The sequence below is a fragment of the Dromiciops gliroides genome, chromosome 1 (genome assembly GCF_019393635.1).
Source record: "Dromiciops gliroides isolate mDroGli1 chromosome 1, mDroGli1.pri, whole genome shotgun sequence".
In the NCBI taxonomy this organism is placed as follows: Eukaryota; Metazoa; Chordata; class Mammalia; order Microbiotheria; family Microbiotheriidae; genus Dromiciops; species Dromiciops gliroides.
Window position 1 is genome coordinate 30,323,675 of NC_057861.1, and position 18,714 is coordinate 30,342,388.

General features: G+C 46.2%; 1 protein-coding gene across 7 annotated transcripts in view; it reads right to left on the minus strand.

The window, feature by feature from the left end:
* Positions 1 to 10,177: 10,177 nt before the first annotated feature.
* The window catches only part of CAMKK2 (calcium/calmodulin dependent protein kinase kinase 2), a 74,843-nt gene continuing 66,306 nt past the window's right edge, over positions 10,178 to 18,714 (minus strand). For 3 of the 7 annotated variants that reach the window (XM_043977371.1, XM_043977369.1, XM_043977367.1), the window contains 2 exons: positions 17,852 to 17,894; positions 10,178 to 13,941 (listed from right to left, as the gene is read on the minus strand). In XM_043977371.1, the coding sequence (XP_043833306.1) occupies positions 13,765 to 13,941; positions 17,852 to 17,894 (220 nt within the window). In that variant the 3' untranslated portion in view covers positions 10,178 to 13,764. The remainder of the gene's footprint in view (positions 13,942 to 17,851; positions 17,895 to 18,714) is intronic. The other 4 variants (XM_043977370.1, XM_043977368.1, XM_043977373.1 and 1 more) reach the window with 2 other exon arrangements.

An 18,714-nucleotide genomic window follows, 5' to 3' on the forward strand; every position in this document is an offset into this window, starting at 1 on the left:
CCGCCATGAGTCAGACAGGTAGTAATTACAAGAGCAAGGATTGAAACCCAGATCTCTAACTCCAAATCCAGTGTTCCATCCACCGAGCTGCCTCAGTAGTGTAGAGTTTATACTGTTGTACGTTTTTCCTCAATGGGTTCTATGATTGTTTCCGTAGAGATCATTTTCAGATCTATTTATTCACCTCTATTTCAAACTCAATAGATCTTATCTACATACACACACACACACACACACACACACACACACCTATATTCTACCCTATTCCCAGTTGGGAAAGGTACTGCCAAGGGCACTACCATCATCTAAGTTACCCACACCCTACACTCTCAGTGCCATACTCAACTCCTGACTCAAACTTAGCCCACATATCCAATGTGTTGTCAAGTCTTGTCCGGTCAATCAATCAGTAAACATTTATTAAGCAGCTGCTATCTATCAAGCACTATGCTAAGCACTGGGGATACAAAAAAGAGAAAAGGGCAAAAGATAGTCCCTCGTGCTAGAGTTCTCTTCTTTTTCCACTCCAACGACTAACTTCCCTGGCTTCCTTTAAGTCCCAACTAAAATCCCACCTCCTACAAGAAACCTTCCCCAATCACTGGATGAAGATCTCTGTAAGAGAGGCAGAGAAGGAACAGTCAGATAAGTAGAGAGTATCAAGAAGAGGGTGACCAACAGTGTCAAAGGCTGCAGAGAGGTCAAGAAAAATGAGGACTGAGGAAAGACTATTAGATTGGGCTATTAGATCAATTGGGGCAGCTAGGTGGCTCAGTGGATAAAGCACCGGCCCTGGAGTCAGGAGGACCTGAGTTCAAATCCGGCCTCAGACACTTATCACTTACTAGCTGTATGACCCTGGGCAAGTCACTTAACCCCAATTGCCTCACTAAAAAAAAAAAAAGATATCAATGATAACTTTGGAGGAGCAGGTTCAGTGGAATGATAAGGTCAGAAGCCAGACTGCAGAGAATTAAGAGAGTGAAGGGAAAGGAAATAGAGGCGCAAATTGTAGACTACCCCAAGGAGTTTAGGCACAAAAGGGAGGTGAGATAGAGGATGATAACTCTCAGGAATGGAGGATGTATTAAATGAGAAATTTTTGAGGATGGGCAGACAGGAGCATGTTTGTAGGCAGCAGAGGAGCAGCCAGTAGACAAGGAGACTGAAGATTAGTGAAAGAGTGGGGCTGATAAGAGGGGGTAATCTGCTGGAGAAGATTTGAGTCTGGAAAGTGCCTTGAAGAACATTGAGTCCAGCTCCATCATTTTAACAATGAGGTAACTGAGGTTCAGAGAAGTTAAGGAATTTACCCAAAGTCCCACAGTCAGTAAGTGTCTGAGTTAGAATATGAACCCAGGTCTTCCTGACCTCAAATCTAGTGCTTTTTCCACTATACCATTATGTCTAATTTTTTCTTTTGGTAGCGATGTGACCTTTTATATTCAGGTTTGGGGTGGAGCAGGTGGTGAAAACCTAACCCCAGCAGCCAAACGAACAACTATTTACTAAATTCCTGGGGCCCAGAGCTAACCAATGCAACCTTTCTTTGAAAACTTTCCAGCTTTGTGACAAGAGGTTCTTAATCAGGGGTCCAATGTACTTATTTTTTTTTCTAAATAATTTTGAGAACTAGTTCAATATAATTGATTTCCTTGGCAATCCTATGCATATTGTTTTATGCATTTAAAACTGTGATTCTGAGGGGGTAGCTAGGTGGCACAGAGCACCGGCCCTGGAGTCAGGAGGACCTGAGTTCAAATCTGGCCTCAGACACTTAACACTTACTAGCTGTGTGACCCTGGGCAAGTCACTTAACCCCAATTGCCTCACCAAAAAAAAGAGAGAGGGAGAGAGAGAGAGAGAGAGAGAGAGAGAGAGAGAGAGAGAGAGAGAGAGAGAGAGAGAGAGAGAATGAAGGACAAACAACAACAAGCACAGTGCTAAGCTCTGGAGAAACAAACAAAAACAGTTCCTACCCTCAAGGAGCTCACAGTATAATAGGGGAGTCAGTCAGATAATTAATGTACATAAAGCACCTACTGTATGCCTGGCACTATGATAGGTGCTGGGGATACAAAAGAAGACAGAAGATTGTCTCTGCCCTCCAGGAGCTTACAGTCTAATGGGGGAGATGACACATAAAAAGAAACTGAGGGGGCAGCTAGGTGGTACATAAAGCACCAGCCCTGGATTCAGGAGGACCCGAGTTCAAATTTGACCTCAAACACTTGACACTAGCTGTGTGACCCTGGGCAAGTCACTTAACCCCAATTGCCTCACCAAAAAAAGAAAGAAAGAAAGAAAGAAAGAAAGAAAGAAAGAAAGAAAGAAAGAAAGAAAGAAAGAAAGAAAGAAAGAAAGACAGAAAGAAAGAAAGAAAGAAAGAAACTGAAAGGGGAGGAAGGAGAGAGGGTGCCCAGCAAAGGAGAAGAATGAAATTGAGAGGAATGCAGAAATGAGGTGGTGGCCCTGGGTCCCAGCCATAAATAGAGCTCTCTGATGCCCACCTTCCATCTGCTCCAATTTGAGGGAAGGGAGGAAGAAGGTGCCCCAGGGCAGGCATGGGGTACTGAGGAGGTAGGAGATTCAGGGATGAGGTGATCTTCAGGATGATGAGGTTCTAGAAACCATGGTAAAGTCCACAGAAGTTGAAATGCAAATAATGAGACATAACAAGATATACTAGATGTCTCAAAAGTCTTAGTACAGTTTTTTTATTGCTTTACTATGTTTTTTAAGATTCACTTTTTTTTTTTTTTTAGTGAGGCATTTGGGGTTAAGTGACTTGCCCAGGGTCACACAGCTAGTAAGTGTTAAGTGTCTGAGGCCAGATTTGAATTCAGGTACTCCTGATTCCAGGGCCGGTGCTTTATCCACTGGGCCAAGATTCGCTTTTTAAAATTTTAAGTTCTAAATTCTCTCTCTCTTGTCAGTCCTTTCTCCACCCATTGAGAAGGCAAGCAATATGATACCCATTATAGATCTGAAATCATGCATAATATTTCCATATTAACTGTGTTGGAAAAAAAACAAGAAAAATAAAGAAAATGGAAATAAAATCTGTTTCAATTTGCACTCAAAATCCATCAGTTCTCTCTCTGGAAGGGGATAACATATTGCATCATGAGTCCTTTGGAACTGTGTTGGATCCTTGTATTAATCAGTAGCTGAGTTTTTCAGTTAATCATTACAATATTGCTGTTTGTTGTTCAGTCATTTTTCAGTCATGTCTGACTCTTCGTGGTCCGATTTGGGATTTTCTTGGCAGAGATACTGGAGTGGTTGGCCATTTCCTTCGCTAGCTCATTTTATAGATGAGGAAACTGAGGCAAACAGGGTGAGGTGACTTGCATGGGAATCACACAGTTCATGTCTGAGGCTGAATTTGAACTCAGGTCTTCCTGACTCCATGTCCAATCCTTTTATTCACTGCCGCCACCTAGCTGCTCCAATATTCCTGTTATTGTTTTCAGTGTTCTTCTGCTTCTGCTCACTTCTAATAATTTTCAAATTATCTCTCCTGGACCTATTTTCCAGGTCAGCAGTTTTTCCCAGAAAATATTTTACATTGCCCTCTATTTTTTATTCATTTGGATTTGCTTTATTGTGTCTTGGTTTCTCATAAAGTCACTGGCTTCCATTTGTCCAATCCTAATTCTTAGGCAATTATTTTCATCAGAGAGATTTTGTACCTCCTTTTCCATTTGACTTTTCAAGCTGTTGACTTTTTTCTCATGTATTTCCTGCATCACCCTCATTTCTCTTTCCATTTTTTCCTCTACCTCTCTAACTTTATCAAAGTCCTTTTTGAGCACCTCTATGGCCTGAGACCAATTCATATTTTTCTTGGAAGCTTTAGATATAGGGGCCCTGACGTTGACATCTTCCTCTGAGGGTGCCCCTTGGTCTTCCTTGTTACTGAAGAAACTTTCTCTGGTCCTCACCTTTCTCTGTCGGCTCATCTTGCCTTTCTTTTACTAGACTTTTATCTCCTTAAAGTGGGGCACTATTTCCAGGCTGCATTATCCCAAGCTTAAGAAGTCCCAGGTGGTATGATTTAAGGAGAATCAGGTTCTTCCCTTGCCCGGCCTGATTCCTGGTCCTAGATGACCCCAGACCAACTTGCTAATCAACCAGCTTTGTGTGTTGTGGTTGTTAGCTCCGAGGAGCCTGTACCCCTCCCCAACCTGGGCCACTGCTACTCGAGCCTACCACCTGGTTCTCAGCAGGGGTGTAAAATCCAAGTTCTGCCTTAGCACCAGCATAGACCCCTGTAGTCTCCCCCCTGCCCAGGGCTCAGCGCTCTCACCAGACTGTGAGCTTAGTTCCAGACGACACTGGCGCTTCAGCTGATTCAGAGGCTCTGGGGGTCTCCTTCTCTGGTGAGGCCTTCCTGGGACTGGATCTGTGTCAGGGTGACTGTGGGGTTGGGCCTGACTCCTGTATCAGCACAGCAGCTCCCTCCTTCTGACCTTCCAAGCCATTCTTGGTCAGAAGATGATTTCAGCACATTCTTCTGTGAGTTTTGCATTTTCCTATGGCGTTATTTGGATGTTTTTTGGAGCGATTGTGTCATGAGTTTGGGAGCTCACTCTTCTGCTCACTTCTTAGTATAATTTAAAGCTTTAGTAGCCCAGTGTATCAGAGATTATCTCTTTGAGTGAGATTTTCCCCACCCCTTAAATATAAGTAATTTAACTGTGATAGTAATCAGTATAATCGACTACAAATGGTGATTTACTTACTCTTAAGTGTTCTCTAGTCTCTTGGAATTTAATCATCAAGCACAGAGCATAGATATTGTGTAATTTGTTCTTAATGTATTATAAATATTCTTTAGTGGCTTAAGCCAATGCTGTGCTTGTAAAATTGACCCTTGACCATTGTCCCTCTCCATGGTGGTTCCACATTCAACTTTATAGTGATGTCCCTTTTTAAAAGGTGCATTGTAGGGGGGACAGCTAGGTGGTGCAGTGGATAGAGCACCAGCCCTGGATTCAGGAGGACCTGAGTTCAGATCTGGCCTCAGACACTTGACACTTACTAGCTGTGTGACCCTGAGCAAGTCACTTAACCCCCATTGCCCTAGGGGAAAAAAAAGATGCATTATAGTTAACAGCAACACTAGAAATAGTATCCTCTAAGATGAAGGAACCAATCAGCATTAGAGGTTGTTTGATTTTAGGAATTTGCCACAAATTGTCCCTTTGGCTAAATGCCAGATTTGATTTTTTAGATGATTGTCAATGCTCATGTTCTGTACCATTTGAAATAGGCTCAGAAGATACTATGGGAGGAGTTTTGTCTAGAATTAGTAGGGTATATAAACATTTAAGCCTTGCTGGGGTATAAAAACCACTGGATCGAGGGCGGCTAGGTGGCGCAGTGGATAGAGCACTGTCCCTGGATTCAGGAGGACCTGAGTTCAAATCCAGCCTCAGACACTTGACACTTACTAGCTGTGTGACCTCGGCAAGTCACTTAACCCTCATTGCCCCGCAAAAACAAACAAAAAAACCCACTGGATCCCTTGACTCAGTCTCTCTGGTCCTACTCCTGCCTGAGACCGGCTTTATTGTGAGATAGGCCCTCTCTCAAACCTATTTTCTGTGGCTTGGAGACTTTGCTGTTTCTGTTCTTTGTCGGAATTAGAAATTTTCACGACATCTCCCGTATACAGATCCCAGAGGGAAGGCATCATCATTGGCCAGGAAGGGCCTGCAGAAGATAGGATTTGAGTTGAGTCAGATCCTGTCTCTCTGCCACTTACTACCTGGATGACCCCAGAAGTCCAGGAAGTCAGTAGGAAGAGGCCAAGCATTCCAGGAATAGGGAATAGCCTGTACAAAGTTCCATGGCATCAAGTTTGAGGAAGAGCAAGGGGGCCAGCATCCCTGGCTCCCTTTTTTTTTTTTCCTTGCAAGGCAGGGGGGGTTAAGTGACTTGCCCAGGGTCACATAGCTAGTAAGTGTCAAGTGTCTGAGGCCGGATTTGAACTCAGGTAGTCCTGAATCCAGGGCCAGTGCTTTATCCACTGCACCACCTAGCTGCGCCCCCCCCCCCAGCTCCTTTTGAGTGTGGAATGAATAATGTAGAAGTCTAGGGTTCAACTCAGGAGATGGATGGAGTGTCTCACTGGAGGATCATGGGAACAGGCAGGGAGAGTTTTTGGAAACTGGAGGGTAGGCCTACCAGGACCAAACAGGATTTCTCTTGGATCCAGGATGTATGGAACAACATGATAGAACCTACCTGGGAGTCAAGAAGACTTGGATTCTTGGTATCCCTCAGTGAGATCCTGGACAATTCACAACCTCTCAATGCACCAGGCAACTAGGGACTTTGTTATAGACCAGGAACTGGAACAAGAAGAGAGGGGACGTCTGCATGGGGATTTCCCTACACTTGTGAAATCACGGGCCCAATTTAAAAAACCACACATCCAAAGCAGTTGGAATAAGAGAGACGAAGCTGGGGTGGCTAGGTGGCGCAGTGGATAAAGCACCGGCCCTGGAGTCAGGAGTACCTGAGTTCAAATCCAGCCTCCAACACTTAACACTTACTAGCTGTGTGACCCTGGGCAAGTCACTTAACCCCAATTGCCTCACTAAAAAAAAAAAAAAGAGAGACGAAGCCCTTGGCTGGCATGGGCAAAACTGCAGGCGGCAGAAAACATGTAAAATATGTTTCCACTCTCCTAAACACATCATTAGGAATGGAGCAGAAAGCTCAATGGCATTCATTCAATGCTCACCCTCCTTAATAGCAATTTGCTGCTATTAATCACCCTGTCTTTCTGAGTATTCTCCTCCCCCAGTTTCCATGACACTTCTCTCCTGGTTCTCCTGCCTATGACTGTTCTTTCTCAGTCTCCTTTGCTGGACTATCTATGTTCCAGGGCGTATCTCAGGGCTGACCTGGGCCCTCCTCTCTCTACCGCATCTCATCAATTCCAATGGGTTCAATGATCATTATAACAGCTAGCATTGATAGGGCTCTTTAAATTTTGCAAAGTGTTTTACAAATGTCTCATTTGGTCCTTCCCAACAACACTGGGAGGTAGGTGCTATCATTTATTCCCATATTACAGATGCTGTGGTTGTTCATTTCTGGAAGAGGACCGATGAAGTCAGGAGGGTGATGTCTCGCATTGCAAGTGAATTGGATTTAAGTGAGGCAAAGCTGTGCAAAATCAACAACCTTGACCTCTCCTCCAAAGTCATCCAGGTCCAGTGGTCAGACATAGATCAAGACAAATGGCAATGGCCCCCTTACAGATGGGAAAACTGAGGCAGACAGCAGTTAAGTGACTTGCCCAGGGTCACACAACTCAGTAAAGGTCTGAAATGGAATATGAATTCAGGTCTTACCAATTTCAGGTACAAAGCTCTATTCACTATGCTGCTTACTTGTCCCTTAAATTTTATTTAAATTAAAATTCTGTTTTATTTTAAAGATAACTTAAAAGAAGATGACTAATATGGTCATGTTTTACATAACTGCACATTTATAACCTATATCCAATTGCTTACCTTACCACTTTAGAGAGTGGGGAGGGGAGGGAGGGAAGGAGAGATAGAATTTGGAACTCAAAACATTAAATAAAAATGTTTATTATTATTATCAAAAAATTAAAAACAGGGCAGCTAGGAGGCGTAGTGGATAGAGCACCTGCCCTGGATTCAGGAGGACCTGAGTTCAAATCTGACCTCAGACACTTAACACTTACTAGCTGTGTGACCTTAGGCAAGTCACTTAACCCCAATTGCCCTGCAAAAAAAAAAAGCAAAAACAAAAATTAAAAACAAAAATAAAGATAATTTTTAAATGATTTTATGCTGATGATTGCAGCCCTCCTTCTTCCTTAGGAGTCCAATCCCACATCAACTGCTGCCTGCCTGACTTCCCTCCCCTGACATTGTTACTACCCTTGGGCCAGCCCTCATCACCTCACACCTGGACTATTGCACTAGCTTGCTGGTGGGTTGGCCTCCCTCAGGGCTCTCCCCACTCTAATCCATCCTTCTCTCAGCCATCAAGTGATCTCCCTAAAGTCTGACTGTGTCATCAGCACCCCCTCTCAATGAACTTCAGTGGCTCCCTAAAATGGAATGGAAAATCCTCTAATTGGCTTTTTTTTTGGGGGGGGGGTGAGGCAATTGGGGTTAAGTGACTTGCCCAGGGTCACACAGCTAGTAAGTGTTAAGTGTCTAAGGCCGGATTTGAACTCAGGTCCTCCTGACTCCAGGGCTGGTGCTCTATCCACTACGCCACCTAGCTGCCCCCTCTAATTGGCTTTTTTTTTTTTTTTTGCGGGGCAATGGGGGTTAAGTGACTTGCCCAGGGTCACACAGCTAGTAAGTGTCAAGTGTCTGAGAGCGGATTTGAACTCAGGTACTCCTGAATCCAGGGCCAGTGCTTTATTCACTGCGCCACCTAGCCGCCCCCTCTAATTGGCTTTTAAAGCCCCCCATAAGCCGGCCTCTTCCCACCTTTCCAGTCTTCTTATCCCTCCCTCCCTGACATAGTCTTCACTCCAGAGACACCGGCCTCCTGGCTGTCCCTTGCACAAGGCGCACCATCCCTAGGCATTCTCTCTGGCTGGCTCCCCTCCCTCCTCATCACACCTCAGCCTCCCTGGCTTCCTTTAAGTCTCAGATAATATCTTACCTCCTATAGGAAACCTACCCCAATCCATCCTTCTTGATTCAAGTATCTTCCCATAATTCCCAATGCATCCTATATACAGCATGTTTGTACACATTAGTTTGCTTTGATGGCTAGCATTTATATAGCAGAACACTCCAAATGTCTCATTTGATCCTCACAACAGCCCTGGGCAGTAGGTGCTACGACCATCTCCATTCTACAGATGAAGGAACTAAGTCAGATTTGAACTGTGGGTCCCATAGTAGGCACTAAATAAATACTTGTCTTGACATGCTAGAAATTCCTACCTAGAAAGTCCATGTTGTTGTTCAGTCGTTTCAGTCATATCCAACTCCGTGACCCCATTTGGGGTTTTCGTGGCAAAGATACTGGAGTGATTTGCTATTTCTTTCCCCAGCTCATTTTACAGATGAGGAAACTGAGGCAAACAGTGTGAAATAACTTGCCCAGGGTCACACAGCTACTAAGTGTCTGAGGTCAGATTTGAACACAGGAAGATGAGTCTTTCAGACTCCAGGTCTGGTGCTCCATCCACTAAGGGGCCTCTGGGCTTCTTAAATTCAACATTTCCAAAATGGAGGTCATCTTTCCCCAAAAAACCCATCTCTCTCCCTCACTTCCCTATTTTTGTTGGGAGTACCACTCATTCTCCTTGCAGTCACCTTGACTCAAAATCATTCTCAACTCTTCCTCATGTATTGATAAAAACATGGCATTTCACTTCACTTACCTTTTCAGTTGTCAAATCTGATCAAATTCTATCTCTACATCTCTTGCTTCCCTCTCCTCTTTCCATTCACAGTGAGTGAACTCCCTATTTCCATCCCTCTTCACATCTCTTGATTACTTCAGCCTAATTACCTTCAGGATCTCCTCTCTGATCCATCTCCCCAAAATTATCACGTAGATATTTCCAAGGAACAGCTCTGCCCATGTCAAACCTCTACTCAAGAAGCTTCAGTGGCTCCCCATTGGGTTCCGGGAATCAAATACCAACTCTTCTTTTTGGTACTTAAACCCCCGATATTCTGGCTCCAACCTATCTTTCCAGATTGACCCTCCCCCCAATGCCACTTAAATCCAATTCACTGCAAGTCATGACATCACCCTGATGTCACGGTCCTCTTCAAGAACAAAGGACAAACAACAACAACTTGTTGAATTGAAAGGGGAATGTCTGTAAATTTGTATATTCTTGCAATGCAATATAAGCTTCTTGAGGATAAGGACTGTTTTTGCCTTTCCTGGTTTCCCCCAAATTTAACACAGCACCTGGCTTAACAACTTGTTCATTTTTTGTTTGTACCCATGAATATGAAGAATTCAGAGAAGAATGGGAAGATTTATATAACTGATGCCAAGGGAAGTGAGCAGAAACCAGGAGAAAAGACACATGGCAACTACAATAACATAAACCCTGAAAGCCTCTGTGTGTGGGGGGGGGGGGGCGGGGGGCAGAATTGGACTCTGCAGAGAGGTTATAATAATCACATCAAAGAACAAGACCATTTCACTATCTGTTTATTCAAGTTTACAGAGAAGCTTCAACATCTGTGGAAAAACACCAAAGTTTTGTTTTCTCTTAAGTTCATGTAATTTAAGTGATAAATACACAGTATTTAACTTTGTACACCTGATAAAAGGAAAATGCATAGTAAAAAGGACTAGGAATGAACACCAAGCATCGGGCATGAAATAAACCACAGAATCCAAAAGGCAGCAGCAATCGCTCCAAACCTGTCACATCCAGTGAACCACAGAGAAGACTGAGCCAAAGACCGAATCAACCTCTTTCTTTTCCATGGTATTTCTGGAGACCCGTGGAGATCATAGCTCTCTAACATTTAAAGGAACAAGTACTATGCTCACTGCCACTGAAAAATTGAGAGGAGCAATCCTAACCTAGGGAGGGAGAGTCACACACCTTGTATGCTAATATCGGGGATCTGCATGGCCCACACATTGCCACTCAAAGGAAAAATGAAGGGGGGGGGAGAGAGAGAGAGAGAGAGAGAGAGAGAAAGGGGGGGAGAGAGAGAGAGAGAGAGAGAGAGAGAGAGAGAGAGAGAGAGAGAGAGAGAGAGAGAGAGAGAGAGAGAAAGAAAAGAGGCGCATGAGGTGATCAGAGCTTCTAGCCTCTGATGCCAACCTGGAGGCTCTTCCCCCCATCCCTCACCCTTCTACTCATACATACACAAGCTGCCTCCACCAAACTCTAACCCCAAAGACAGAAGGTTGGCAGAGTGATGAACAGAGGCTCTGGGATCACTGATTTAGAAGCTGGAAAGGGGCCTTGCCGCCCCCCAAATTTTATACACGAGGGAACTGAGGTCCAGAGAGGTGATGGCCCAGTTATTACCCAGGCCATACAGGACAGAACTAGGATTTGAACCTACACCCCTTTTCTCTGTCCCCCTTCAAAGCAGGGGGTGGGAAAGATCGAGTCCCTTTTTCTTCCATGCTTGCATTTACTCAATTGTTGTTTGGACTTGTGCTCAGTGGTCACTCTATCTTCCTTAATAACTGTGCTTTGTTTTTTTTTAAAGGCCTGAACTCCAAAGAGTTTGTGCCAAAGGAAGGTTGTAATCCTCAAGTGCCCCTTGCCTGTGGTATCCATGAAAACCACTTGTGTGGGACTGACCTGGATAAAGTTATGAATCTGAAGTCACAGGCTCTGGGTTTGAACCCTGGTCCTGACAACTTACCATCCGTGTGACCTCTGCCCAGTCTCTAACCTCAGTTTCCTCATCTGTAAAATAAAGGCAAGGGAGTTGGACTGGATGACCTCTAAGGTCCCTTTTAGCTCTAAATCCCTGATCTTTGGCTGACCCGCAGCACAGACATCAGAAACTGCAGTGAGGCCCAGACCCCTGAAAATGGGAAAAGCTGTGGCACTGCCCAATGCAGTTGTGTAAACACGAGGGAGATTTGGTACAATGTCCATGTACTGCTTGGCCATCTCACACACACTGGGACTAAGACTACAGTTAACAGTTACCACTTTCTTTTTTGTTTGTTTGTTTTTGTTTGTTTTTTATTTTAGTGAGGCAATTGGGGTTAAGTGACTTGCCCAGGGTCACACAGCTAGTGTTAAGTGTCTGAGGCCGGATTTGAACTCAGATACTCCTGACTCCAGGGCTCTATCCACTGCGCCACCTAGCTGCCCCAACAGTTACCACTTTCAAGAGGTGCTTCTTAACCACTTAGCAACAAGAAGGGATGGATCTGATTTGTGCAGGAATTTGTCATACATTTTAAAATGTGCTGGAGGAGGGAGTATTCTGTGATCAAGAACAATCAGGAAACAGAGTTAATGTTCCGATGTCAGAATGGTGAGCAGTCTGACTCAGCCCTAGGCTTTCCTGACCTAGTCTCCCATGCTGCTGCATTTCTTGTGCTAGGACATCCTGTCTAAGCAATACTCAAGGGAAAAAAGGATGGAGCCCAAGGAGGAAGAGGAGGAGGAGGAGGTGAGGAGGGCACCAGGCCCAGTCTATCTCTGTGGCTATTGAGCCACTCAATCTAGAATGAAAAGTATCCCCAAGAAAGTGACCCCAGGCACCTGAACGACTCCACCCTATCAAACTCTCAAAATGTATAAGAAAGGTGTGCTTTGAAGCCAAGAAACAAAGGTGGAACCTTGCTAATTCCCCTTCCACTGGGGCTTCAGATGGAACCAACCTGTCTCTGGCAGGAAGCAGATTCCAAGCTAAAAAAGAATGCATAGTCATGCTCTTGGTGGAAAGAGAAAATGGAAATTATCCTGATTTCCCACCACCAGGAAGAACATCTCAATGTGACAGCCGAGACCTGTCTCACCTGTCACCTGGGGGGCTGTTCCAGGTATGTACAATCTCCTCCACGAGTAGAGCAAAAGTGACCCCATGGCTTCCCGTGAAGGTTTCATGACTGCTGAGAGGAAACTTCCTACCCAGCCCCCCCAGAAGTGAGCTGTGGTAACTCACCAGCTATATAGCCAGCTAGTATAGAAGGTGGGAACAAGACATCAGCGACCTCCCGGGTATACAAGCGAAGATGCTAGAGAGGGAGTCAGAGGGAGACACCTTCCCAGCAGTTCTAAAAGCCCCCATCCCCAGTAGGAAGCTCTAAAGAGAGCGCTTTTTTTTTTTTGAAAACCACTAAGCTGATGTCTAGATCATTTTTGAACTCTAAATTCTAACCTATTCAAATAATTAAAAATCTTAAGCCATGTAATGTACATGGAAGTGTTGGATTTCACCCTGAATTTTAAAGTTAACAGTAATAAACCTATTAGCTCAGTAATCTATTTCCGAAATGCAAGGTCCCTGATGCCCTTTGAAAGCTGACTAAAAGCAACAGATTGAGCCCCGCCCCACCCCAAGGGACCACGCCCTCCAGTCCTGCTGCAGACGTTCCCCCTCCCCTATCCCACCCCCCCTTAAACCACTCAGGTGGAGTTTGGAACCCTTTCGGAAATTTGTTTTTCCTAAGGTCATCATATGTCCAAAAGTTTTGGGGTTTCCCCCCCAAAATAAGGAATATCCTTCACCAGTGAGGGAGAGAGGCGAAGGCAAACAAAAGTCCTTGGGATGAATGAGACTCACGCGGGCTATTCAGCCTCCGCCCGAAGCCCTTTGGGAGAGGAGTTGAGTCCAGGTTCCCCAGGCGGTGGCATCCCCCAGACCATCCGCCTTTGCTGTTCCCTCTGCCAGCCTTGCGAAAGCATGGCCCTCACCGCCCTCTGCGGTGTGGTCCATTTGACGCGACTTGAAATATTTGGCATCGAAACTGTCCGACCGAAGGAAACACCTCATCCACCCCCACCCCCCAGCCCCCCGGTGTCAGGTTGGGGAGCCTGCAGCTCCTCTCCCTTGGCCCTCCTGCCCGCCGAAGGCCAATGTCTGAGTCGTGGAGTAGATGCCGTGCCTCCCCCCGCCCCCCACCCCTTAAAACGACAACTGAAAAGAAACAACCGGAGATGACGGGCGACGCTTTTACACAAGTGGTCAGTTTCAGTAGGACATGCGGCTATGGAGACAGGGTGTGTTGGCGGCGCGGGGGGGCCCCGTGCAGACGAGCAGGCCGGTCCGTGGACGTGCCTAGCTAACGTTATTCAGGCTCCATAGCTTCTTCTCCCGGCGGAGGCAGCGGCCGGTGCCCGTTATCCATCAGGCGGTCGGGGACCCGCGCTCCCACTAGGGTGGCCGTTTTCACCAGATCACCTCCTCCTCCCCGACATGGGGCAGGTCGGTGCACCTGAGGCTGTCTTCGCTGCTTTGCTTCCTGCTTGAAATATAGAAAACCAAGGGTCAATTGGGCTTCCTGCCCCCAAGGCGGTGCACTTGGGAAGCTGCCCTCGAGATCCCCCCCCCCCAACACAGAGGCCCTCCTCCAACGGGCTCCCCATCCCCTGAGCCGGCCTGTAAGCAGGCCTCCTCTTCTCTCCTGGGGTCCAGCATGGGGCAAAGGACAGACTTGGTGGTTGGACTGAACCAAAATGACTCCTGATTGGATGATCATAATGGGAACAAAGAAGCCGTATGGAAAGGTATGGTGTGAAGAGTACCAGATTGGGGTCCGAGGACCTGAAGTCAAACCCTGTCTCTGCTATTCATCACCAACCTTAGGTGAGTTACAAGCTCTGATTCTGCCCCTGCCCCACCTTCAATCTCACCTCTCCAACTGCCTCTCAGACATCTCTAACTGGATGTCTGGGAGGCATCTTTAACTCCATTTTTCCAAACCAGAACTCATTATCTTCCCGCCCCCAGCCTTCCTCCCTCCTAGTTCCCCACAGTGACAGAACCGTGGAAGGCAGCACCGTCCGTCCAACACCTCAGGCTCACAACCTGAGTCATTTTGGATTCCTCACTATCTCTCACTCCCCACTTCCAATCGGATAGCACAGTCTGTCCATTCGACCTCTGCCCCCTTCTCTCCTCTGACTCTGCCCTCATCACCTCACACCTGGACTATTCCTGTAGTTTGCCGGTGGGTCTGCCGGTCTCAAGTCTCTCCCCACTTCAATCCATCTCCATTCAGCCAATAAAGTGATTTTCCTAAAACACAAGTCGATCATATCACCCACCTTCTCAGTAACCTCCAGTGGCTCCCTATTGCAAATGTAAAATCCTCTATTTAGCATTCAAAGTCCTTCCTAAGCTGGCTCCCTGCTACCTTTCCATCTTCTTACACCTTACTCCATGCCTTCTCTTCTTCTATCCAGTAACACTGGCCTCCTGACTGTTCTCCGGACCAGACACTCCATCTCTCAGCTCTGAGTATTCTCTCTGGCTGTGTCCCATGCCTGGAATATTCTTTCTTCCTTCACTCCAACTGCTTACCTCCCTGGCTTTTTTTTTTTTTGGCAGGGCAATGAGGGTTAAGTGACTTGCCCAGGGTCACATAGGTAGTAAGTGTCAAGTGTCTGAGGCTGGATTTGAACTCAGGTCCTCCTGAATCCAAGGCCAGTGCTTTATCCACTGCGCCACCTAGCTGCCCCTGATCCCTGGCTTCTTTTAACTAAAATCCTACCTCCTACAGGAAGCCTTCCCCAAGCACTCTAAATTCTAGTACCTTCCCTCTGTTAGCTATTTCCTATTTATCCTATGCATAGTTTGCTTTGCATATATGTTTGCTTTTTATCTTCCCATTAGATTCTAAGCTCCTTGAGGGTAGGAACTGTCTTTTGCCTCTTTTTGTATCCCCAGAGCTTAGCACTTACAGTTTCTGATACATAGTAAGTGTTTATTAATTGATTGATTGAAATGACTGTGAACATAGAAAGAGTCAGAAAGAACTTCAGAGGTCTGGTACCACCTTCTATTTTTGTGAAACTGAGGCCCAGAAACGTTAACTGATGACCAAGTTCACCCGGGTAATAAGTGACAGAACTGAGAGGCACTACAGTGTAGTGGATAAGGCACTGGACTTGGAATCAGAAAGACCTGGGTTCAAATGCTCCCTCAGATATTTATTAGCTTGAGCCTCTTAACCTCTGCCCCAGTTTTCTCATCTGTGAAAGGCCGGTTGTGATGGTTCCAGAGACTAGAAATGGCCTAGAACTGCAGAGCAGCATCGAACCTGAGAAAAGCTAGAAATGGAGGCTCCTTGGCCCAACCAGAGGAAGGCTCCTATGGCCCTGGGCTCCAACTTCTTAGATTCTCATCATATTTCTTCTTCTTGTCGTTCAGTCATTCAATCGTGACTAACTCTACATGACCCCCATGAACCCTGTCCAAGGAGTTTTCTTTCTTGGCAGAGCTACTGGAGTGGTTTGGCCATTTCCTTCTCCAGTTCATTTGACAGATGAGGAAACAATGGTTAAGTGACTTGCCCAGGGTCACACTGCTAGTTTGTGTCTGAGGCTGGATTTGAACTCAGATCTCAATGACTGCGGCCTGGTGCTCTATCCACCACACCATCTAGTGGCCCCTATATTTATTCTTCTTTGTATTATACTCATTTTCATACCCTTTTAATCTACTAGATTGTAATGTGCAGGGCCAGGTCCTTGCCCTTAATAAATGCTTAATAAAAGATCATCAAGTTGAACTGAACACACACACGAAGGCTAATAATACTAATTCCATAATGTTCTCATCTCTGTAATGGTGAAAGATTTGGGAATAGCTTGGGGTGGGAAAAATGCATTTTAGAACTGGCTGACATCAAAGGGGTTGGAGCTGGAAATTCATTTGTGAGAACAAGAGATCATCTAGTTCAATGTCCTCATTTTACAGATGAGCAAACTGAGGCCCACAGGGGAGAGGGGACATGTGCAGGGTCACATAGTTAATGAGTAGAACTGTGATTTGAACCCACGCCCTCTGACTCCAAATTCCATGTTCTTTCCCACCATCCCACCTAGGAAAGGATGAAGGATAACACAAATAAATCCTTTCCAAATATGTACCAAAATATATAGCAACTCTTTTTTTGTGTGTGTGGTGACAAAGAACTGGAAACCAAGGGTATACCCATCGATTGAAAACTGACTAAAATATAGATGGCAGAAGAATGCAATGGAATCCTATTGTGGGATAAGAAAAGACAAAAAGCAATGGTTTCAGAAAAGCCTTGGAAGACTTGCATGGACTGATGCAGAGCAAAGTGAGCAGAACCAGAAACAACAGTAACAACAACGTAAAGACAAATGGCTATGAAAGACTTAAGAACTCTGAGCAACACAATAACCAACCCACTCAGGATTCCAGGGGTCTGAGGATGTAACATGCTACCCACCTCCTGACAGAGAGGTGAATGGACTCAGGATGCAGTGAAACATTTTTAGACACGGCCAATGCAGAAATTGGTTTTACTTGATTATGCATTATTTGTCATAAGGGTTTTTTTGTTTTTTCAGTTAGGGACAGGGAGGCGGGAGAGAGAAAAATAGATGCTTGCTAATTGAAAAAAAAAAGTTATTTCCCCTAGAAATATTCTCAGGAGCCCTATTTCCCATAGGGATAAATCCCTCCACATGGTCCCTTTTTTAAATGATCTTCAGAGAATGAGTAGTGAAATAATATTGGCCTAAGGAGCTGGGGAGTGGGAAGGGAAGAATATCCTACAGCCTGAAGCTCCCACCACCAACCAGATGGGACAGCAGCTGTAGTACATCTGGGGGGGAAGGAGTCCCCCAGCAGGTGTTCCCTCTCCACCCTCCTCTCTGTCTCTAAGGTCCTATCTCCAATCCCCTGGCAGCAGCCAAATTGCATGTTGATCCATCCCCATGCACAGTGCTGGGTGATGCCAGGCCCCTTAGCCTTGGGAGGGTATCCCAGATGGATGCCCTCCCCTCCAATCCCATGCAGCAGCAGGTCCCAGGACTGCATGCACTGAGCCCAGGGTGGCCCCAGCCCCTCAGTGACCTTGTGGAGAGGGCACTTGGTGCCCTCCACAGCACCTTCATACCCAGTGCCCAGGGGGTCCTTGCAGGAACACCCCCTCCCATCTCCTAGCCCCTGGCTTCCTTCTCCACCAACACTCCTTAGCTGGGGGTCGTGGGTCAGTGCCTCAGCTCCCCTGACTGCCTAAGTACTGAGTGTGGAGGGAGTGTGCAGGCCCCCTGCCCCCCAGATCCAAGGGCCCACGTGCTCAGCAGCCATCCCCGTGCCCCAGGGATGCACAGGCAGAAGAGGCCTAGGGAGGTGGGCGGGCGGGCAGGCAGGCAGGCAGGTAGAGCTGGCTTTACCTTGGACTCCAGGAAGGGCTCACATCCCCCTGTTTGTTTTTTTCTGGAATTGGGGGAAGGGGAAGGAAAAGGGACATGATAAGGGACCCAGGAGAGCTTCAGAAGATCCTTCCCCAGCCCAAACACTCAGGTCGCAGGCAGGAGGAGGGGGCTCCTCGCTCCTTGTTGTCACTTCCAGGTCCTTTTCTGGATGTTGTGCCTTGGAACCTGCTCATCCCTTGAGGTTTGTTCAAAACTATGACCTTCTCCAGATCTTGGGGGCCAAGATCTCCCTCCTCAAGAGTTTTCTACCTGGCTCACTGCCTTCCGAACTTAACCCCGACCTTTGTATACTTGGAAATGTCAGTATACTTGTCAGCATCCCTCCCTCAAATGCCCCTGCCTTCCATTCTGTTAACAACGATGACCTATAACCTTTCTCAGCTGTCTCAGCCGCACACAAGGATGCACAGACTCTTCAACGTGTCATCAGCCCCAAGAGTTCCACCACTGACATTTCTCAGTCCAACCATTCTCCCATCATCCTCTTTATTCCTCCATCATCCTCTTCTTCATCTTCCTCATTTTTTTTAATATCCACATCATGACCTCAGGTCCCATAATCCATTAGTGTTCTCCCAGGCCATCATCCCTGGTCTGGCTTCACTTTCCTTCCTTCTCAATCATGACCCTTCTGTTAACCAGTTCAACTTGACCATCCTCTACTCTCCAATCCCCTGCACCTCCTCTGTCCTATCACTATTCGTGCTTTGTGAAATCCCATCCCTGCACCACTCCCATCACCCGCCTCCTCTGTTCCTGTCCGCTTGCTGCTGAATGATATTAAAGAAAGGCACACAGGCAAAGTGACTGGGAGTGCTGTC